Source organism: Poecilia mexicana, unplaced genomic scaffold (assembly GCF_051168715.1).
Source record: "Poecilia mexicana isolate PSO_F unplaced genomic scaffold, ASM5116871v1 scaffold_5, whole genome shotgun sequence".
NCBI lineage: Eukaryota > Metazoa > Chordata > Actinopteri > Cyprinodontiformes > Poeciliidae > Poecilia > Poecilia mexicana.
This window is the reverse complement of record NW_028263374.1, coordinates 6,151,357-6,174,987: the sequence shown is the minus strand read 5'-3', so window position 1 is coordinate 6,174,987 and position 23,631 is coordinate 6,151,357. Positions and strand designations below refer to the sequence as shown.

The 23,631-nt window shown below is 40.1% G+C and overlaps 1 protein-coding gene across 1 annotated transcript; it reads left to right on the top strand.

Moving 5' to 3' along the window:
• The first annotated feature begins 81 nt into the window (after positions 1-81).
• Positions 82-22,263, top strand: mapkapk3 (MAPK activated protein kinase 3). The gene is made up of 10 exons (XM_014996155.2): positions 82-798; positions 10,039-10,178; positions 14,723-14,787; positions 15,166-15,245; positions 15,340-15,466; positions 15,653-15,728; positions 16,563-16,687; positions 19,340-19,425; positions 19,518-19,598; positions 21,140-22,263. The coding sequence occupies exons 1-10, from the start codon at positions 493-495 to the stop codon at positions 21,293-21,295; spliced, it is 1,242 nt and encodes a 413-aa protein (XP_014851641.1). The 5' UTR covers positions 82-492; the 3' UTR covers positions 21,296-22,263.
• The last annotated feature ends 1,368 nt before the right edge of the window (positions 22,264-23,631 follow it).

The window sequence follows — 23,631 nt, the reverse complement described above, 5'->3', positions numbered from 1 at the left end:
TCAGTGGAGAAACATGACTTGACTGAAGGAGGGGTGGCGCTTAAACAAACAGTGACAGTAGCTGGCCATGTGAATGTAACTAGAACCCAAGATCAACGGGAAACGGAGATCACCAGGGTCAACAGATTAAAGTCCTTTATAGAGATCTAATACGATTTTAATGTTCGGCTTTCATTTCGGATGTGTTGAATTAATCAGCGGGGAATAAGTGCTGATCGGTGAAACCCGGGGAACACTTTAAAAACAGGCGCGCAGTTAAAGGAAACATCTGAAACTAAATTACTAATGAGCTCATAAAAGAAGACGGAGTGGGTTTTTGTGGCGTTTTTATCTCTCCCTTCTTCCTCCCCGAAGACCTGCTGTCCAGGATGAACAAATGTGTGATCGGCGTTTAGATTAGTGGTTAGGGTTCCGAACCTGTCGGCTTTACGCGGTGACCTGCGAGAGTCATCAAGCAACTTCTCTTAGATTCGCTCCAAGCCGGGTGCGATCATGCTTCAAAATGGTAACGGGAAGGAAAAACCGCCGCAGTCAACAAAGACCGATGGAACCGAATCGGAACCTTCAGCCGACAACCCGAAACAGCAGCAGCCGCCAGCTGCGCTCCCAGCCGAGGACACGAAGGGCACCGACACCGGGTCCACTCATTTCCCCATGCCCGCTTATCCCAAACTGGAGATAAAGCGCAACGCAGTGACTGACGACTACAAGATTTCCAGTCAGGTTCTGGGCTTGGGGATCAACGGCAAGGTTCTGGAGTGTTTCAACAAGAAGACCGGAGAGAAGTGCGCTCTGAAGGTAAAGAAGTAACATGACACTTATCTGCTAGTTTGTTGTAGAAACGAGATATGCAAAAGAATGGAGAGGTTTGTTTGAGCTCAGGAAGTGTGTCATTATACAGTAAGGACATTTTTGAAGCTTTGTTTAACAGATTTATTTGGAAATTAAAAGCATCTAACAAATTCAATTTTTGCAAGTTTTTGAAAACATTTTTTATTTTTTGCTATATTTTGTGTTTAAATGACAGCTCTGCTTGGTTCACTTACATTTTAAATCATAGCATGATGATTTTATGAAGTATTACACAATTATTCCAATACTAACATCTTATCTCAGGATATTTTTACATATTGGTACTTTCATGCAAACTGTTATGGATAAGTTTCTCCTTTAACTCTGTCCTAAATGCCTGAGAAACCTGTTGGAGTATCAAAAACTTTTCTGGAGTTAGAAATACTCATACTCTTGGGAAAATAAGGAGCCCAGAACAATTATTAGCTTTTAAAAGCAGTTATAACCCTAAAATTACTTCACATTACAATACAACCAAACATCTTAACCGACCCCCTCAAAAAACAAAAACAAAAAATCTGAAAAGTGTGGCATGCTTTTGTAGTTGTGGCCACCTAAATAAAATATGGCGCAACAACCTGCCTTCAGGTTGAGTAAACAAACAGTGAGTAAACAAAATACTAATCTGGGTAATTTCTTAATTTATATATATATATATATATCCATCCTTCTTTATTCAGATCATGGATGTTTGTTAGACAACAAGTGTCATTATGATGACCACACCAGACATGTCAAGGACAATATATCTGTGTGGTTAGAAAATAATATCTCAACCTTGGAATGTGTGTCAGATTCCTGCTCAGTCCGTCATCCGAACACAGAAGGAGCATGGCACAAGTCTAAACCTACCAAGCAGAGCCGACTCTCACTGTTCTGGTGCCCTGGGCAAGATTATTGTTTGACTCACACATAGAGGTTCATAAGATAAAAGGTGTGCTATTCTTAAATGAAGTACTTTTAAAAAGCTGCACTGCGCTCCATGTTGTTTACCATCAGTGTGTCAGTTTTTAAAAGGTTTAGCTGTTTTACTTTAGATTAGATCTATCTGTTGCTGAATCAGTAGTGCAACGGGCGCATGCAGCTACAACAAACAGACTGCTTGATGCATTTAATTTCATTATTTATTGTAATAATGAAGCTAGCCTCTTTAATAAAAGACGCTGCACAACACTTTGCTTTAGGCAACTTTGCTTTCTTTTAGTTAAACTAGCCTAGAATAATCAGTCGACATACAACAGCAGAGCTTCACAGTGTACTGTGAAGCCCCAATTAGCACACATAATCAGACGTGTATCCCTACCCAGCAACATTTTACTCTCTTGAGGATATTTAAATGTGGCCAGTGTTCTTCACTATTTCATTCAAAGTTAGATTGCCATAAATAAATAAAGATTATAGATAAGCTGGAAGATGAAAAACACAGAAAAAAAACTAACATTTGATTTAAAGTCGCTATTAATTTAATGGTTAAATAAGTGAAACTGATTTTCCAGATTGCTAGAAATCATATACCAACTTTGGTTTGTAATGGCATCAGAACCATCTGACACTTTATCTTAACTGTAACTTAAGGAAGCACTTGAAAGGGCAGTATTTTCTCTCAGACTCACCGAAATAGAATCAAGATGACCTAATACTGAATTAATTTAAACATTTCCTTTCACTTTGTCAGCTGATTGTGGTTAGGACGGCTTAGTTTTCAGCACTGTCATGTTTTGCGTGTTGAGAGCAGGAACAAAATGCAGACAGAAGCTTGGGATAAGCATTGCGGAGTTTTAATAAAAGAGAGAATTTTCTGATTGTCCGCAAGGAGAACAGGACAGAGTAAGGGGAGGAACAAATACAGGACAACGAAGGTCAGTGAACTTATAAACTGAGGAAAGAGTGAAGAGTGACACCGAGTCCAGATGAGCTAATCAGAGGAAGGTGGAGCAGCTGGGAGAGGAAAATGCTGAGCTGGAGAACTGTGGGAAGCAGACTAATACTGACCAAAGATCGTTTTTACTTATTTATTTTTTAGTCCTTGCAGCAATAGACACCTTAGACAATCACTCCTATTATTTGATTATGTAATAACTACAATTTTTTTTCTTTTTAATTGTTTTCTTTTGAAATGAATAATATGGAAGACTTCTGACTCAGATTTTACACATGTTGTTGACGTTTTGTTTTATTCCTTTTTTCTTTAACCCAGAGCTATGTGAGATAACATCGTCTCCACTTAGGGAGGCATCTTATCTCTATGGGTTTATGGCAGAAAGAAACATCCCAGGGACCCACAGTAACTATTAGACATGTGCTCCAAAACTCCGGCCTTTATGGAAGAGTGGGAAGAAGTAAATATCTGTGAAGAGAAAGCCATTAGAAATCCTTTTTATACTTTGCCACAAATACATGATGATATATGGTGGCCGCAGCTTATTTGTTTTTGTTTTTTTGGTTTTTTTTTAGCAGGCACATGCAAGCTAGTCAGAGTTCACGGGAAGACGGATGAAGCTAAATCCACCAGTTAGAGGGTGCAAAATAACTTGAGAATGGGTTGAAGATTAGCCTTCCTGTGGAACAGCAACCCTAAACATGCAGTCAGACCTACAATTGAATGATATAGATCAAACTATGTTTGTGAGGTAGGATGGCCTATGTAAATCCCAAGCCTGAATACAATTGAAAATTTGTGGCAAGTCTTCAGAAATGCTTTCTGTCCAATCTGGCTGGGATCATCCAATGTTGTAAAACAGCATAGGCAAAACTTCAGACGCGCAAACCAAGTTAATGCTCACACCAGCAGAATTGCGGTTGTAATTGCAGTGAAAGGAGGCTCTGCAAAATATTGACTCAAGTGCATGCTAAATTGTTCAATTTTTATTTGTAAAAAGTTGGAATATATGGATCATTTTCCATCCAGTTCACAATTGTCCACAAACTTGTTGGCCTACCTTTGAGACTCCTATAAAATACATTGAAGTTTGTTGTAACATCACAAAAAAGTTCAAGACGTGCGAGTAACTTTTGTAAGTTGCTTACATGTCTGAGGTGAGAAGATCTACTTATCCGAGGAACAGATGCAAATGTTCAGGAAATGTCACTCTGTGTTTAATGCACTTGTCTTTAAAGACATCAAAAGACATCTCTAATCACTGCTATGCAATGATATTCAGTTGCACAATGTCTGAACTCTGCAGTCTGTTAGTGTGCGTAGACGGTGTTAATGCGGAGGGTGACAGTTTTCTTTCGTTAAACGTAGAAAAACTTAAATAATTGTTTTTGCACCAGAAATATCCATGTGTTGATAAAGGAGATATTTGGACCTCCTGGATCTTTACCAGACTTTGTGGTTTTTAATTTGGATGCACATGTCAAGTCTCTGGTTTGTTCTTGTTTTTATCCTCTGAGAAATATTACCAAAGTAAGCTCCGTTGACTCGCCTTATGAATGGAAGAACAATTATTCATTCTTTTGTTTCATCATGCTTAGACGTGTTTTTCACGCACAAAAAGGTCTTAACGAAGTTGTTCAAAATGCTTCTACCAGGCTTCTGAGAAAATCCACCAAGTTTTCACATGTGACTTCAATCTTGATGCATTGGTTTCCAGTTAGAGCTCTTCCTTAGGTTTATATCGGAGAGTTTCTGCACCCATAACGTCCCTGGCAGGTTTCTGACGTCCTATGATGAGGTGGTTCCCTGTGCTAAGATGCAGACAAACCTTCAGTGGCCCTCAGACTTGAGACGTGAGGTTGGTGGTCTCTCGTGAAGCACTTTGTGATATCACTTATTGAAAGAGACGCGTGCATTTTGATGGTGATATCTTTCTCTGTGAGCAGCGGAAACTATAGCGCACGCTTAAAGTCAGGCACGTGCGCAGCACACTTACCTCTCACCTGTCAGCACAATGTCAGACGCTCAGAGATTTGCAGGCTTATTGTAATCTGTCTGAGTGACCAAAACCAGCAGCAGCTGTGTTGCTGTGTATTCGAAAGCCTCAGAAAAGATGAAAAAAATTGATAAAATTAGACCACGACCGACAGATGACATGCTAAAGTCAAAATATTGTGGCAGAAACAAACATCCGTGAGGAGAGAGATAAAATGCATGTTGCCTAAAAATTTGAGGCTACAAGGCGAATTTCCTACTGATAAAGTGAGCTGTTCGCATGAAATGTTATCAAGGTTTAACAGCAGCGTTATGTAATTCCTCGAATTCTTGTCTGATCGCTTAACAGCTTTCATGATTGGCAGATTTTAGCTTTCATCAGCGTGAGCCCACAGAGGGTCATTGTGACACAAAGTGTGAGAAAACATCACAAACCGTGCAGATATCGTATGAAATTTAAAGATTTTACAGGAAAATGATGGAGACCAACACACACACACACACATGCTTCTAATGTAGCTCTCCCTCTGTGGTGTGTGGTTTGGCTTCGTCTGGGAGCCAGACAGCCCCGAGAGCTCATCTTTCATTTGCTCTGACGGATCGCATAAGGCGCCCCTTCTGCTCAGACCAGGCCTCTCACACTCATTTATATTGGCTTTAACATCGAGGCAAGTGACTCAGAGCGATGTCACATGTCTCATTGTTCTCATTTGTCAAATGTCTATCCAAGGACGTTCATATGCACATTAGTCTGCACCTACTGACACCTCTTGGAGGTATAAAAAAAACCCAAAACTGTATAGATGTGAGGTATTTTACCATCGTATGTTGTGGTGACAATGTCAACTAGGTTGACGGGGTTCAGGTGAAGGTTTTTTTTTTCTCCCCTTTTGCCTCTAAATAAATAGAATTGGAGTAGAAATGATCAAAGGTCTAAGGTGGATTCGAAAGAGTCGTCCATTTTGTGTCTTAAATTAAAGTTGCTTTGAGCCCTAAATGTGATAGATGGATATAGGTCTAATCTACTTTACGGCAGTGCTGGCCGGGAGCCATTCCTTTTAATGTAATTCGGTTACTGTCGTCTTTTAACTCAGATTTGTCTCACTTAGCGACAGGACAAAGGGTTCCTCGTGTTGTTTGGATGGCCTTTTGAGCACCTCTCCATTAAGCACAAATCTTGCCGGTAATTATTTCATTTTAGAGGTCTCTATGAATAGGATAGATCTCCTTTATAGCAGAGGTAGCTGTGTTTATGGCTGTGCTGCAAGTCAAATACAAAATATCAATATTTCCTAAGCTGCTGTTTCATATCTTGCATGCTCTCCGTTAGTAGTTGGTCTTGTTAAACAAGTTAATCAGTCTCCCAGGTTTCAAGGACATCTCGGTTGAACACATCAGGAGATTGTAAGAGGAGCATGACAGCTGTTTCTAGTCTCCTGTAAAAGAAATTAAAGTCTCTCTTAGTGTGAATTATTCATATATCTGCCTTTAGCTGATGGAGCCAGACTTTATTCACTGATGGTTCTGTTTAAACCGATTTTAGAAATTTTACGTTCAGCATCTTGCAGATGTATTTATTCCCCTGAAACTTTTCCCCACAATGTGCTTTTACATTAAAAGAACAAACTCCAATCCCAATGTAATTCATTGGGATTAACCAACACTAGAAGACTAAAGCAGGATGCAGCATAATTGTGACTTGAAAGTGAAAGCACATACTGTAAATGTTTTTTTTAAAGCTTTGAAGAAAAAATTAAATCAATCTTGGTGCGCAGTTGGATTCAGCCTCCTTTCAGAACCACCTTTTACAATATTTACAGCTGCATGTAATTTGCCGTATGTTTCTCTCAAGTTCTGCACATCTAGAGATTGAACTTTTTAGTTTGAGGGCAAGGAGTAGGTTTTTTTAATTAGCTTGTATTGTTTGACATAGTGCAATGCGAAAGCGAACCGCAGCTACTGAAATAGTAACAAAGGTTACAATTTTGGTTCCCAGTTCAACCGAGTGTACCAGACTATGAGGTGTGGAAACACCCTTAGTGTCCAGAAAATACGGTACTTTGAATAAACATTATTTTATGTTTAGAGTTGTCTGTCATAAGGTGAACCTCGTACCTTTTCTTTTACAGCCTGAAACAGATTGTCTTTTCTTTCTGCTTCTTTACCTGGCTTACCGTAAACTGGACTACAACTTCTTCAAATTTGACTTTCTTCTCGTCACTCGACCATAAAATCCAGATCAGTGGAGAATCGAACTAATAGTTGTACCGTCGACAGATTCTTCCACCGGAGCCATGGGTCTCGGCATCTCCTCCTGAGTTACTTCAGGCCTCTTGGCTGCTTTTCTGGTTAATGCTCTTCTTGCCAGACATGACTGTCCACCCAGGACAGTCCTGGGGTTTCCAGGAGATATACAGGTGGGCAGTCATGTCTTTGTTAGGTTTGGAGCTTCATCATACTCTTTATGCCTTCAGATGATGGGTTGAACAATGATGTTCAGAGCTCGGTATATTATCTTCCAAACCTAAACCTGGTTTAAACATCTTCAAAAGTCTTTGTATTGACTATACAAGACTTGTGAATGGCCTGTCTCTCTTTTTTTTTTTTTCTTTGCTTAATCAACCCTCACAGATCGGATGTTCAACCCACGCTTTGTTGTTCACTTTATGAGTCCTGCTTTATTGGTAAAAGGTTGTAAAGATCAACCACAGCTTTATGAAGCTGTACACACGGCCTCGTCGAACCGTGCCGATACTTAATAGCGCGTCAACATCTCCGTGTGGTAGTGTGTGCATGCGTGTAATTAAGGTTCTCTGAGACGTATCGGGGCAATTAAAACGAGCGAAGTGATCAGGCAAATCGTGCGTCTCGGTGCGAGTTAAGCCTCTCCTGACACAAATCAGACGGCTTTGAGTGCTGGGACGTTTTTGATTGGTTTATGTGTTCAAAGTCCATCATGAGATTAGCTCGTCGTATTCGCTCAACGTTCTGCTTCCCCCCTCCCCCCGGTTTTTGTGGTGTGTTTAATTCAGTTTTATTATCTCCAGCCCCCCTCCTGCCCCCCAATCTCTTCCTATCCAGGAAATTAAGGAAAAACCTGCTGCTCAGACTGAAGCCATAAAGTCATAAAGAACACAATTAGAAACAAAACCTGCCCACTGCTTTTTTGTCAAAGTCAGCCTCAAGTGGGTGAAGCTAAAAAAGAAATGAGACACAGAGTGTGTTGGATCGGACAAGTTTAGTCAGCGGAAATCCTCAACTTCTTCTTTCAACACCCTGCTCCACTTGATCTCTTGACTTCCTCCTCAGCTTTAGCCAGCTGAAACATGGCTTTACACCAGCTAGGTGTTGTTTTGTGACATTTTGGGGTTTCCAGGAAGTTTCCTTTCTTTCCGTTAGTAGCTGAATGTGAAAGTCCTAAAATAGTCCCCTTTTTTTCCCTTTATGGTTGTTGTTTCGAAAGAGATAGAGAAGTGAAGACAGACAGGGGAATATGGAACGAAGAACCGGGCAGTAAAGACGTTACCGAAGCAGGCGCTCGCTGCTGGCAGACTGCGCTCGCTCTTGGGTCACCTCAACAGTTCGACGCCATTTAACACAGCGCAGATTTATGTTGTGTGTCTGCCACGTGCTACTCAGTCAAACTGTGTGTGCGTTAGGAACTGCAGTTTATTTGGCCTTGTGAACGGCATATCACTCCATCACTGCTGCACCCAAAAATACTCTCTGACTGCATGTGGCGTCCAAGTCAAACACCTGCTGCGTACGTCTACATGTGAGCTTAAATGAGGGTGACCGCGTCCTGCATCTGCATATGTCAAACACACCCAACCATCTGAACGAATGCCCTTAAAGGCGACACACATGCTCAGTTCAGTACTGCTGACGTGTGGAGCGCTTCTATTAGCGCTCGCTAATTAGCCTTTTCAGCTTGTGGGCTAAACAGGCCGTTTAGCAAACTTTTTAGGAAGCGTACTGCGACACTTGACTTCATTAACTTTAATGAAGAATGTGTTTTTGGAAATGCGCACACATTTCCAAAAACAGAAAGGCAACAATATTTTAAAACAACAACAACAAAAAAACACAGGTGAAGAACTGAAACACCCAGCACACCAACCTTGTCACGCAAGCAGCAAGCATTGACTGATCACCTGTTTCTTAGTTTTAGGTTTTAGGAAGTCACAGTTTGAAACCACGCAGAGGAGCAGAGCTTGCGCTCTGCTCCTCCGTTTCCTTTGGGCAGGCCCCAAGGTTAGACCCTCATGTTATTAGCTACTTTATGTGGGTCAGTCTTTTACCACAGGAACCAATTTTGAAGCCATCTTGCCTTGAGTTAATGCTGGCTGCAGCAACAACAAGTTTTTCTACCTACAGCACATTATTAAAAGCTGAGTTCTTACTAGTTATCTCATTTCTGTTTGACATGTGGAAATTACATTCTCTTGTTATGACAATTTCTACTGAAAGAAAAACAAAACAATTCCCCACATCTAAAAGTTCATTAAATTTAAACCTTTACTAAGGTCATCTTTTTCTCACCAATTCATACCAATTTTCATCTATGCATGTTTCTGGTACAGCCCTTAGTTTGAATGCACTTTCTTTTTTAAGGAAAATGTTTATTTCATGATTTTTCCCTCTGAGGCGTAAGAACGCATGAATAACATGTGAGAACAGCAGCTTGGAGACTTTACCAGGACCCTACCAATGCATTTAAAAGCAACACATGGTGAGTCACTGATTTAACACAGTAGAGTAAAGTTACATTCACAAAACATATTTTTAGAGGCATTTAGATAATTACAGTTACACCTGCTCTGATTCTGAACAGCATTGTAACTCCAATCTGTGTACAGCAACCCCCTTTCTCAGAACGACTGTAACAGGAAATAGTTATTAGGCTTCCATTAGCAGTGAATGGAAGCAGCTGAAAGTCTCACTGATTTGTTTTATTTGTGAGAATTTAAGCATTATATTGATGACACTGGCCTGTATTACCACTAAAACTTTATTAGTCCATCTAGAGTTAGTTGTCCCCCAACATGTCACTGCCCCTTAAATGCAGCGACATTTAAGAGACAGTGACAAAATAAAGCTTGCTAATAATAGCATTAGATCCTATACCCACAGAAACAAGCAATCAGACAAGAACAGACTTTTGTTTCAGTTTTTTATTTACATTTGTTTTCAGCCTTTCTTAGGGACACCTGGCTTTTCTACATTTGTAGCATCTGCACCCATCTTCATAGGCGTTTAGTAATAACTTAAAGAAGTGCTTCTCACTTGTTCCATGTCTGTTGACCCAACAGATTCTCTACGACAGTCCCAAAGCCAGACGGGAGGTGGAGCTACACTGGCGAGTGTCTGGTGGGCCGTACATCGTTCGCATCCTGAGTCTGTACGAGAACATGCACCACGGGAAGAAATGCCTGCTCATCATCATGGAGTGGTAGGATGACACTTTACAAATGTTGACCTAACTCAGCTTTGTACACACCAACACATCCTATATTTGTAATAAAATAAAGTCACAATTTAGAAGTTTTTTAAAATGACAAACGTATGGTGATAGGTATTTTTCCGTAACAGATTTCTTCTAACTTTAGCGTTTTTTGTTTGTTTCTTTCTTTGGTCACACTTTAAACAATAAAACACGTTTTTATGCCACAGAAGCAGTTTTAAAATTATGATTTAATTTATTAAGGGAAGAAGCAACTGAAACCATTGTGGTTCACAGTAGAAAGAAAAATTGAAAGTAAAGCAAAATCGTAGACTTGTCATTAACCACAAATCTGTAGAAATCCAAACATATGAAGCAAACATGAGACACTGGGGAGCTTTCCCAGGAGTGGCCAGCCAACCAGAAAATACTCAAAACGCAGACCGATGAATCATGGAAGAGGTCGCAAAAGAATCCAGAACAACATCTGAGTTGATGTCAGTGTTCATGATTTAGCATTAGGAAAGAGTCTCTGCAAAAATGGCTTCCATGACAAAACAACTCTGATCAAAAGGAACAGCTGGATGATTCCCAAAACTATGAGAAAGTAAACAGGACAAAAGTTGGTGTTTCTGGACGTTAGGTGTCTTGCATAAAACCGACACAGCTTTTCAGAAAAAAGCAGGAGTCGGACATGGTGGAGGTTGTGTGATGGTCTGGGGCTGCGTTGTAATTGAAGGGACCACGGATTCTGCTCTCTGACGAAGTCGTGAATGAAAACGTCCGCCCGTCAGTTTGTAACTTGAAGCCCAAGCACACTCTCTGAGTTTTTTTTTTTTTTTCACAGTGCTGTGTATTGTATTAATGTAGTTTCGTATCTCCTCAGCTGAAAGTCATGGAAAGGGTTTTTCTTTTTTTTTTGAGGCAGGATTTCTGTTTGCTAAAGTTTGAAGATTTTATCATGTTAATCTTACTCTAGCTGATTAAGGTTTTTAAAAAATGGCAACAGAGTTAAATACTTTCCTGTATCTAACAATCCCAGACCAAAAATCTAAAGGTAGGCCTGCGGCTCTCATGTTTTTATGCTGAGTTCATGTAGATCCCCTTCTCTTTTAGAAAAGCAAATGGCTGTCTTTCCAGACTCGAGGCCCACTACCTTTGATTCGCTCACAAGCTGTGAGAAAAGATAGTTGTTGTTTTGTTTTTTTTTATCAACAAGAGTAGAAAACTTATCCCTACAAAAACAACTAAAACCCATCCCATCTTGGTTTTGATGGTTAAGCATAATTTTAGAGATCAAAAGAAGGGAGGGAGTGACTGAAGGGAAATGACCGTCTTGACACAGCAGCTGATCATTGTAACCACTTTTATTTAAGCCGCAGCTCTTTGCTACTTTTTGTGCTCTCACTGTCTGAGTGTGTACGTGTGTGTAGGGAGGTGTGAAGTTGAAAGGTCTGAGTAATGCTGCATCGCTGTTGATTCAGAAGCGTGTGAGTGAAGGCCTATCAAAGCCCGATATCGTTTCTACTGTCGCTTCATGACCTTTAACCGCTGATTAACACCGCCGGGCCGTGACAGCTTTAGATAAGGCTCCAAGTCAACAATACATTTTTACCTCTGAACTCAAAAGAGGAATCAGACTAAGAAAAGTTTCAGTAGCTCGTTTTCCTTCAGACACAGAAACGGGCCAGGAGAGCTCTGCAGGATAGAAAGTGTCCAAACAATACAAACTTTTGGTACAAGCCTGTAAATCTTCACTTTTTTTTTTTTTTATAGAATTCCATTTAATAAATCCAAGTGCAGACATAGCAACCTGTTTTGTGTTAGTTATCTCATCTGTGCTGTATGTTTAGCATATCGGTTTGTTCTTCTGTAAAGCTAAGCCCTGCAAATTTTGATTCTGATTTCAGCTTGAGAATTATAAAACATAATTACACGATGAGAGCAACAATGAAGGTGTGTTCCTGTTGTGAAGAGTCAATAATTATTTATATCAGAAGTAGAGGCCATATCACTTTAGTTTTACTAAGGTTTTAGAGATGAACTAAATGAGAATGTGGTTGGCATTTTAAACTGTCTTTAGTATTTTGTATTATTGATGATGGCAAACTAACATTACTACTAAAGCAGCAGTCTTCATGTGTGCATCTTGAAAATGTAGCTCCTTTCCCCAACTCAGAGTTTTCTTAAAGGATTATAGTTATTTAAAATCCAGCCTGATTTATGACACACAGGTGATGAAAGCTTTAAAACAAAATGGACCCTTCCTTTTATCTGAGTTGTTTCTCTGTCTAACCCTAAATGAACAGTAGACACATCTTCACATATAAAATACTGTTTTACAGTTTCTGTTGGCTTATAAGTCTGTGATCTCCCTGACTTCAAATCTAACACAAAATTTAGGTTTTATTCACTCAGTAACAACTTTTACATTGCAGAGTAATGTTGTTCATGTTATGTTGTGATAAGCTGCAAAAAATATATATCTATATTTTTGTGTAGTTTTTAGTGGAAATATCTTAGTACACTTGAAATAAGAGAAAACTTAAAAGTAACTCAGAAAGATATAGGAGCTTGTTTTAAGGCAATGATTCTTCAATACTGGCAATTTTTTTTCACTTATAACATGGGAAAAATGTTTTGTTTTCTATATTTTTTCTAACTTCTTTTGAGACGTGTGCTTTTTGCAGTGCAGTGCTTAAATTTGGTGCATTCGCTGACTGGAAAAGAAATGTTTTTTTGGGCTTTCGTCCACCTGTCATCAGTCAACCTGAAAGTTTGCTAATTCCTGTCAAACTTCCCATTTCTCTGTGCATCTCTACAGTAGGACTGTCCTCAGAGTCACCACCCAAAATGTCAGCATTTAAACAGCATCAGCTTTCACATCTGCTCATTTTGTGTGTGTGTGTGTGTGTGTGTGTGTGTGTGTGTGTGTGTGTGCGTGTGCGTGTGCGTGTGTGTGTGTGATAAGTTAGTTGTTTTTGACGAAGTAGAGAGCGGCTACAGCTGCTCTAATTTGTTAACTATGTTTCATAGCTGCAGCTAAAAGAAGATTCACTGCTGGGAGGACACTGCAAATAGTGGACCAAAACGCACTCACAGTCACACTTGTCCTTCACCTATCTGCTCATCTGTAAACCACAAAAAGTACACACTCATTAATGCTCACAGATCCACCCAGCAATGATAACGGACACACTTTGCTCAGCAGCAGACGGGAGTTTCAGGTATCAGTCACTGAGTGGGGGAGAGCAGACTTTTAACTGATCTTGGAACATTTTGGTGACGTTACCCTCAAAACTTTCAAGCAACGCAGCTGCATATGCTGGGAATGATTTGAATCAAAAAATGAAAATAAAACTGTAAATGAGTTCAGTAATCCTTGAGTAAAACCTTATCTGAAAACGACAATAAATATCGTGGGTGGTAAACGAGGTCGATCATTGTCTAAGACGTTTTAGTTTCCAGAACGTGTTGCCATTGATTAAAATCTACTGGTTTTTCATGAATCGACTCCGACTGGTGATCGCCAGACCAGTATAAGTTTTGTAAAAAAGAAAAAAAAAAATAAGATAAATGTTGAAGACCCAATGTCACCATTTTTTGGTAAATTGAAAAACACTCCCACTATAGAGAAACCCACAGAAAATTTTATGCTTCTATAGTCGATGCAAAGCATTTTCTGGCACTCCACAAACAAAACAATCTTATTTTTCCGTATGAGGACAGAGGTGCCTTCCTCCAATCACTGACTGGAGAGTTTTAGGCTCACACTATAGACAAGCTGAGGGGCTTTGATAAAATCTTTCTATATTTAGTCTCTCATCTTAGCAGAGATGCCATGTGAAACCCGAGGAGGAGTGAATTCCTCAAGGGGAAAGAAGGACTCATAAAAATAAGCTCAGACGAGGCCAGTGCGTAAAAAAAATGTTTTGTTATTGTTTTATTTCAAGCTGAACTTGTGCAGCGTGTGAATCTACGTGCTCGTTCTGGAACGCACCTGGCATATATTGTTTTAAATATATGAAATACAGCCAAACTGTTGACGTGACATTTCCTGTTTTATCCACAACTTTTCACTCCACACCATTGTTGTTGTTTTTTTTGTTAGTAAGCAGTTATGTACAAGTTACTCAATGGTTGTTGCTAGGTAACCAAAAAACGAGTGAGTTAGTTGAACATTTTTCCAGACGTATTTTTTGATGATATTATGTGTATGTACAGTGTTATTGATTTATTGCCCTGTCCTACTTACACCACTGAGACCCACTTGGGATGTTACTTGAATGCATCTGCTTCACCATGGAAACCCACGCCAAAAAAACAAAAACAGATTTAAACGTTTCCTTCACTTATTCCAGTATCTTTTAGAGCTACTAAAGAAACGATTTCAAGGGATTTAGAATCAGTAGAATCAATTAAAATTCTTTGTTTTAAAGTAAACTGGTTATTAAAAAAAATACACAATCTCAGTGTCTACTAAGGAATAAATTGGACTTTGTCATTTTGTTCGTGAAAAACTAACCGTCATGTATTGATCTCTGTTTATCCAGTATGGAAGGAGGAGAGCTGTTCAGCAGAATCCAGGCCAGAGGAGACCAGGCCTTCACTGAGAAAGGTGAGAATAAACGACCACATCAGACTCTCTCTCCTTAGACGGCGTTACCCAGGAAAGGACAGATCCGTGGAGTCAGATGCACTTCAGCCGAAAGCATCGGATGCGCCTCTTTAACGCTAAATCACGAGAATGCAGCTGCCACTCTGAGTCATCTTTAAAAAAAAAAAAACTCATGTGTGAAGTTTAAATTATTTTAAATCTTTTGTGTGAAACAGTGTAAGGTCACATGGCTTCATCTGCGCCGGTACAAATAGGAAGTGAAACTTCCACCGAACATGCAGGTTAAAACCAAAGCGGGCCTGCGCTCCATCTCCTCATATCCTGCCGTACCCGATCCGCTTCTGGTTTGAGAGAGTCTGTTTATGTGTTTCCTCCCAGAGGCGTCTGAGATCATGAGGGACATCGGGACCGCCATCTCGTTTCTCCACAACATCGACATCGCCCACAGAGACATCAAGGTGCGTAGAGGTATCCAGATGAGAACCTCCAAATTGCAAAAAAAAAACGCATCCTAATCTCCGGCTCCGTCCACTTCTCTGCTCGCGTCTCCAGCCGGAGAACCTGCTGTACACCACCAAAGCCAAAAACGCGGTGCTGAAGCTGACAGACTTTGGCTTTGCGAAAGAGACAACATTACATAACCCCCTGCAGACTCCCTGCTACACACCGTACTATGTGGGTAAGAGGTTTCATTACTTTTTTTTTTTTCTTTTTATGTTTTTGTCTTTGAGATGTGTAAAATGATATCAGGAGTTGGAGTTGTTGCTTCAAAGCAAAAAAAAAAACCAAACATCTTTTTCTGTCTGATAATGTGAACTGTTTTATGTATTCTGTGTTTATGTTTTGGTGTGTTATCATTGATAAGCTCCTGAGGTTTTGGGTCCGGAGAAGTATGACAAGTCATGTGACATGTGGTCTCTGGGCGTCATCATGTACATCCTGTAAGTACCAAGACGGTAGAGTCAGGGGTTTCTTTGGGGTGAGGGTGGTGATGATTTAAGCTGTGCTTTCCAATAATAGATACACCTGTTGAGCTTTTTTGCTTGATGAAACTGTTTTCAAATAAATAAAGATCTGGAAAATGTGGCGTGCGTTTGCGTCCAGTGGATATTTTGTTGGATCCCCGTTTCACTTCCTCTCCTTTCGGTTTTGTCTCTACCACACCTAGCGACAATCCATCTTGACCATTCTTTTTCTCCCCCCAGAATTTCTCATTCAGATTTGACAAAGATTCTAATTTGGATCTGGACTTTGACTAGGCCGTCCTAACATAAATACCCTTCGATCTGAATCATTCCATTGGCAGCCTCTAAGATGTTTTCTCCTGGGATTTCCCTGTATTTATTTTTTTTCCCATTTATCTTCTGGTGAACTCCGTCCTCTGCTGCCACCACCGTGCTTTGCTGTGGCGGTGATGCATTCAGGCTGGTGTTTAATCTTCCACCACAAGTAGCATTCTGCATGTAGGCCAGAAATTTCCACCTTGGTTTCATGTGACCATGTCTGCCGTGCCCTGTATTTTTGAGACAAATGTCACAAAGGGCTTCCTGTGCTGTGGGATTAAATTACAGTATTGTTCACAGCTGTCAAAGTACAAAAACGCACCACACAATGTGATGTTCCAAATAAAATGCATAACATTTGTGTATGTAATGTTACAAAAGATTAAAAAAAAATAAATCAAGGCAATGGTTACTTTTGTAAAGTACTGTGGATACAGAAGTGTATCGGAGGCAGATTAAAAAACGCTCGTATCTGTTTGCCTCCCCTACTAGGTTGTGCGGCTACCCTCCTTTTTACTCCAACACCGGCCAAGCTATTTCCCCCGGGATGAAGAGGAGGATCAGGATGGGCCAGTACGAGTTCCCTAACCCAGAGTGGTCCGACGTGTCGCAGGAAGGTAGGAGTTCAAACGCCAAAGTGGATCTGTGGCAAACAAAGTCAAAAACCTCCGGAATCACCTGAACATGAGAGGACACGCAGATCAAACAATCCTCAACACTTAGACAGGGAATTAGAGTTTATGAACAAAAAAACCCTGAAGGATTCTTTTTCTGTGGTTTTCTCCTATAGATATATAGACATTCTATATCTTTAGTCATGTCAGTTTTTTACTAAAGCGAGCAAACGAAGTTTTAAGGAAGGTTATGAAACCTATTACTCTCACCTTTGTGTGGAGTTGACCTTATTCTGAAGCAAGCCGCACCAGAAACAGGAAACCGTGGGGCTGCACAGAGTGACTCTGCAGCTTGACTGGGTGACCTACTAATTCACACAGAGGAAAACTTTAGTCAGGTGACCGGCGGCCATACACGCAGGACAAGATAACATCTCAGCTTTGACTAATCGGACTGCTTTGCATCTTTGTTGCGGGTTTCAAAATAAAAACAGGCCCATTGTTCTGTGTGGCTTGCGTGAGGTTGGCAGTCTTCTTCAGCTTAAACCATCGGGCCTTCGTAACCTATCAGACGATCTGTCTCGTCTCTAGTCTTTCTTTTTTCCGACCTCAACCAGCTGATCTCCTTTTACCCAACAATGACAGCGGATGAGTCAATCCCCTTGTTCTTTTTTTTTTCTTATTTAAATCCCACTTGAGTTGATGTTTTTGTTTTTCCCCAAACCATAACAACACTCCAGTACATCACAATGTTGTGCATAATATGACATAGAATGAAAATAGCACACCCATTTCAGTTTTTTTTTTTTTTTTTTTTTTTTTTACAAATAATCAAAATGTGTACCATACATTTCCACAACAATTAAACAACCTAGTGCAACCAACTGCTTTCATAAGTCACCAAATATGTAAACAGACTCCAACTTTGTGTGGTCTTTGAAGGCCCCAAATATTTGTTAGCGAACAACCATCATCCTGAAGATTAAGGAACACTGTGGAGATGTAAAATAATCAACTACTTTAGCAATTGATTACTTGTTAACTAACTAAAGAAAACAAAGTCAATTTGCTAAAAGAACGATTTACTCAGTCGTAATTAAGCCAAAACTGTAAAAAAAAAACAACAACAAAAAAAAACATATATAGCTATTTAGCATTTTTAAAATAGGCCATTTTTATTTAAATATGTTCCACTCAGAACCTCGTTTTAACCTCAACTGGTTCAAATTCCTCAAGGAGAAAATTTCCTGTGAAACACATTTTACTATGCAGTTTATAATCAGTAAATGGAAAACATAATAATCAGATTAGCCCTACACTGTATTAACGTCAAGACAAGCAGAAAGCTTTTCACATGTTGATATTAGAAGTCTTTTTCAGCTGCAGACGCATCTTTTGCTACAAGGAATGCTATGTTGTTGCACTACATGCAGTAATCGGCTTTTCTTCTCAACAAAAGGAGCTACATTTTTTATTTGCTTGCACCTTTTCATGTATTTCTGACATTGCACAAAAAGGCTTATGCGGTTCGACAAAAAATCTGCAGAATGTGACAAATGTATGTATGTGATTAATAGACAGATCATCAGAATAATTAATTACCAAAATTGAGCATTAGTTGTAGACTTGGAGAGAAAAACATTCCAAATGTTGTTTAGTTAATTCAGTTGAAGAGGGCTGCAGGTTCAAAATATGGTTTTTACAACACAGTGGAAAAGAGAAAGGCATAAGAAGTCCTATTTTCAGTTCACATCAAGCCGTGAAAAGCAAACATCTGGAAGAACGTCCTCTTTTACAATGAGACCGAAGTGAAGCTTCTGGGCCCAGATCCCAGGAAAGCTGGTTAGTGTTGATATTAAGATGGAGGAGGATGGCCGGGTACCCCCGTCCAGCAGGACTACAACTTTAAAATACATGTAGTGTATATTGATGAGTTAGGCATATTGATGAGTTAGAATGGCCTAGTCAAACTTCTAAATCAAAATGAGAATCTATTCCAAAATTCCTGAAAACTGACCTTCACAGAGGCCTTATTGAAAACGGGCCAATAGGTCTGGTTGTGTAAAGCCGACAAGAGACGCCGGAAGGCGACTTTGTAAAGAGGAGCTGAATACAATGGCAAGCCACACTTTTTAGATCTAAATTAGATTAAAAAAAATAATGGAAACGTAAACATCACGTTCCTTCTGATTCAAAATGACGTGCTGCTTTGTGTAAAGGAGTGTGATCTCCAACTACAACCCCAGCCTCTTTCTGCGGTCCGATTAGTTTGACTCGCCGGTTCTGCTAATGCAGAAAGCCTCAACGGGCGGCTTCAAACTCAACTGCCCTGGATGCAGCAGGCTGAGCTGCAAGATGTGTACAGCGTCTCGCCACAAAACCCTCAGCTTTTTCTCATGTGTGCCTTCTTGTAACCAGCCCAGTAGTTGCAGCTCCAGCTTCGTCTGTGGTGCAAGTTTTCTTGTTCCAAACGTTGGTGTATGGTTTTGTTCAAACTCAAGCTGTAAGGTGATTCTGCCTTACTTATGGAAATTGTATAAGTAGGCCACACTGCCCCTCCCAGAGAGACAATAATTCACTTGTTTGCAGCTACTAACCTTATAATAATGACAATGCGTTTCTTTTTTTTTGTTTGTTTGTTTTTTTGTTTCCCAGCTAAAGATCTGATCCAACAGCTACTGAAGACGGACCCGAACGAGAGAATGACCATCACTCAGTTCACCAACCACCCCTGGATCAATGTAAGCAGCTGACCCTGTAAATCCCCTCCCATCAATCATGTGTGTGTCTCAGTTTGTGTGTAAGTGTTTGTGTGTGTTTCCCCGCTCTGCAGCAGTCCATGATGGTTCCCTCCACTCCGCTCCACACCACTCGGGTCCTGAACGAAGAAAAGGAGCTGTGGGAGGATGTGAAGGTAAGCTGGAGAACTGTCAACACTGACACCTTCTGGTCACACTCTGCCATTACAACCTAGAGACTGAACTAAAAACTAAAGCTGCTAATATGTATATCCTTGCTAGCTAGCTAGCTGTTTTTGCATCTGTCATGAAATTTGTCGCCATTTTTCTGCGCAACGTTTGTCTTTGTTATTGGCTCATTTCTGTTGTCAACCTATACAAGACTATGTGCATTATGTGCAAAAAAGCTTGCCACTGTAGGGGTGAATGAAGGCTGTAAAGATCATAGCAAAAATATATTTTCTTCAGTAAATTTCTGTCATGATACAGTTCTTAAATTTTATTCATAATGATCTTCAAATTTGAGCTGGTGAAACCTGCAAAGACTTTGATTTAATAAATTATGTTTAAGTAAAAATTTAATTGGCAGAAAAACGGCAAACTAGATGACAGAGTTCGACTCCTGTTAAGTTTTTTGTCACACTCCTCATCTGCCACTAGGTGGAGGAAGAGGCCCAAGCCTTTTTCTTTAAATATGTTCTGTTAACACTAGTCATGGCCTCCTTCCAGCTATCTCTGTTTGTTATACACAAACATAAGACGCTCCGTGAGAGTCACACAGGCCTGATTCGACTGAGCAAAATGTCCAGGGTAGATTTGCACATTCCGTCACAAGCAACCAAATGTGCGTGACTGAAGTGATAAAAAGTGAATAGACCTTTTTTTTAAATGAGAAGCTCACAATGGGCTTCTGTGTTGCAACTAACCACTGCTGTGTTGCGTAAAAATTAGGCAAACTGCACATAGAGGTGCAAAACCAGAAAATATTGTAATTCTTTTTGTACAGGCTGAGTGGATCATGGCTGACGAACTGGAAAAGGCTCTGAGACTCCAGTTTCTCTTGACCTTGGCTTAGAGACCTTTGACCTTTCACCCGGTTTATAAAAATACTCCCCATCTTAACATCAGCACTAACCAGCTTTCCTGGGATCTGGGCTCAGCCTGTCCACTTTTTCTTATTTTTTCTCTGCATATATTTTTATTTTTTTATGTTTTTTGCTACTAGAGTGCCTTTCAATGATTATTTACATTTCATCATGTAACACTTGTGCATTTTACTTGGATTTTATGTGACAGAGCAAAAAAATATTGCATAATTATACAGTGAATAGTAAAACAAAAAACACAGGGTTTAAAAACAATTTACTAATAAAATTGTATATAAACTATAAACTATTTTTTAAAGACTTTGTAATTGGTGTTTAGGTATTAATATTCCAGTCTTTTGATAACACAAAGCTATCAAGTGATATTTTCACATTTCCTGTAAACTTTAAACATTTTTTAACTCAAAAACATGGCTGTTAATCTAACAAATAACTCCTCGGAACGTCTGTTCCAATTTATTTAATGTGACTGTACACTTTTAAAAACTGATGTCTTCCTGTCTCCTGTAGGGAAAACATTAGTTCCAGTTTGAGAAAGTACCAGAATAATTAACTTCTTTGTTTGCCACCTCGAAAACCACAGTCAAGCCCTTCCTCCTTGTCTCTCGCAGGAGGAGATGACCAGCGCCTTGGCGACCATGCGCGTGGACTACGACCAGGTGAAGATCAAGGACCTCGACACATCCAGCAACCCTCTCCTCAACAAGAGGCGCAAGAAGGCCGCGGCGGGGGGGAAGGGCGGCTCCACCGTCTGCCAGAGCCAGTGAGACGACGAGGAAACTCTGTGGAGAGTCCTGACTGAACAGCGTCAGCCGAGGAAGAGGAGCAGCTTCGGACATGGAGTTAGGAAGCGCCGGATGACGTTACTCAGAGGGCCGGTCTGAACCTCCGAGACTGGAAGTTGAAATGCACCCTGGGAAGAATTAAAGCTGGACATTCGTTCCTGTCAGTGGTAGAAACCGACAGCTCTGCTCGCTGTGTCTGTGTCTGTGCTGTCTGTGTTAATTATTTTTATTTGTGGATTTATTATTTTTTTGTAGCACTAGGTGTGCAGACACAACATATCTGCGGTGATATTTTTGTGTATTTGAATGCCTAAAACCTCCTTTGGAGCAATTGTGAAGATCACAAAGAAACAAACTGCACAGAGAGAGAAAGAGAGACTGTGAAGCACTCCTCATTGCCTGTGTTGTCTTAACTTTGTCCTTTGCTGCTTTCCTTTCAGAATTAAAGCCCAGTCTCCCGCCGACTGTCCCGTTATTAAAATGTAGCTTCCGTATCGACCTACAGTTCCGTCAGAAGTAATATTTTTCACTGAAGCAGCAATAAACATAGCGTCATGTTCACTAACGAGTAAGATTTATTTTTTGTTACTCTGTGGTGTTTTTGAGGAACGCTGCCAGTTCCCGTAAATGGAGCAACAAAAGTCATGCAATGGAGTTTTACGCAAGAACCGGTGGGTTACCAGTGGTGTGACATGGATTTATGACATTCAGCTTAAGAAACATTGAGTGTGACAGCTGAGTGAAGCGCTTCTAAGTTGCTTTCGGATTACGCCTCATGAAGGTAGTTGAAATTTGACTTGACTTAAATCCATGAGGATTCAAGTCAAGTTTATTGACTTGATTTGACTAAAGACAACTGAAAGTGCTTCACACCAATAAAAGTATTACTGTAACCAATTGTAAAATAAGCAATAAACATTAAATTTTATCAAATGCCATCATCAAGCAGATATACATCCATACTCTACGCAGGTGTTGTCTTTTTTTAGCCTTGACGTAAAGGAATTCAGTGTTTCAGCATATTTACAGTTTTCTGGAAGTTTGTTCCTGATTAGAGCAGCATAAAAACTGAATGCTATGTCTCCATGTTTGGTCCTTGTAAAACTTTGAGGATTAATGCAACAAGAAAGGCATCCTGAAGTCTAACTGGAAAGGTCAAAGGTCTCCTCATGTGTCTGTGTCTCAAGAGTTGAGAACTGAGAGTGAAACACCCAAACACAGCGTTCATTTGTACCCTCAACTATATGAGCAACCGCCATATTTAATCTGAACTCAGATTAGCTGAGGATGTCCGACTCTCCTGACCGCACAGAGAGTTGTGTTTGATTTTTTCCGACACTGAACTCTGAACTTTTGACTTCCCAGTACCAGCAAAGCGCCCTGTTACGTGCAAGGCTTTTTTTTATCATCATTCCTGTAACTGGGGTCCTTGAAGCTTTGTTAGGTTGTTATAAATAGCAGCAGTGAAGTGCTTTTAGGGTACTTGGTCATCTGACATGCCACTACACTCTAAAAGGTCAACAATATTATGTTTAGAAGAAAATAACCTTTCCCCCACTTCAATCATATGGCTGTGCAGGATTATGGGTCAGGGGATCATAAACTCCTGGAACAACGAGACGATGACAATGATTATACAGTTGAAAGCAAAGGTTTGCATGCCGTGAATAGAAATACACATTTTTTCTAAAGTTAAATCCAACCAAACTTCATGTGTTTTCGGACAGTCGGAATGACCGAAAACATTTCTGTTTGCCACAATAACGAGAGAATCTGTCAGATTTATTTGTCAATATCTTCAAAATCAGAACGACAGAATGGTTACTGTCTCTTTAAGCAATTGAGGAAAGCCCAGATCATGATGTCATGATCTGGATTTTTTTTTTTTTTTGATAGATAGACTGACATAATTGAGTTAATTGGAATCACACCTGGAACACACCTGGCCACACCTGGAACACGCTGTTTTCTTGATGGGGAAAGTCAAAAGTTATCAAGTTATCACAGATTGTGAATTTCATCTTGAAGCAGCAGCAGCGAGATGTTTTTGTCTGTGATTATGAGTCATTTCACGAAAAACAAAGCTGGTCACGATTACGCCATCCACTGCGTCGCTGATGCACGGTTAACATGGTGGTGCAACAGTGACTCCTGAACTTCCTGCTGGCGGTATTCCACAAAAGTCCCCCGCCCTCACCTGTGGTTTACAAACAAACAGGCCTGTGAAGTGTCTGATGCTGAAGCTCCTGACATTCCTTGATGTTGTTGATGATCTGCTCAGTCATTCTATGTAGGCACATTTTAATAGCTTGATCTCA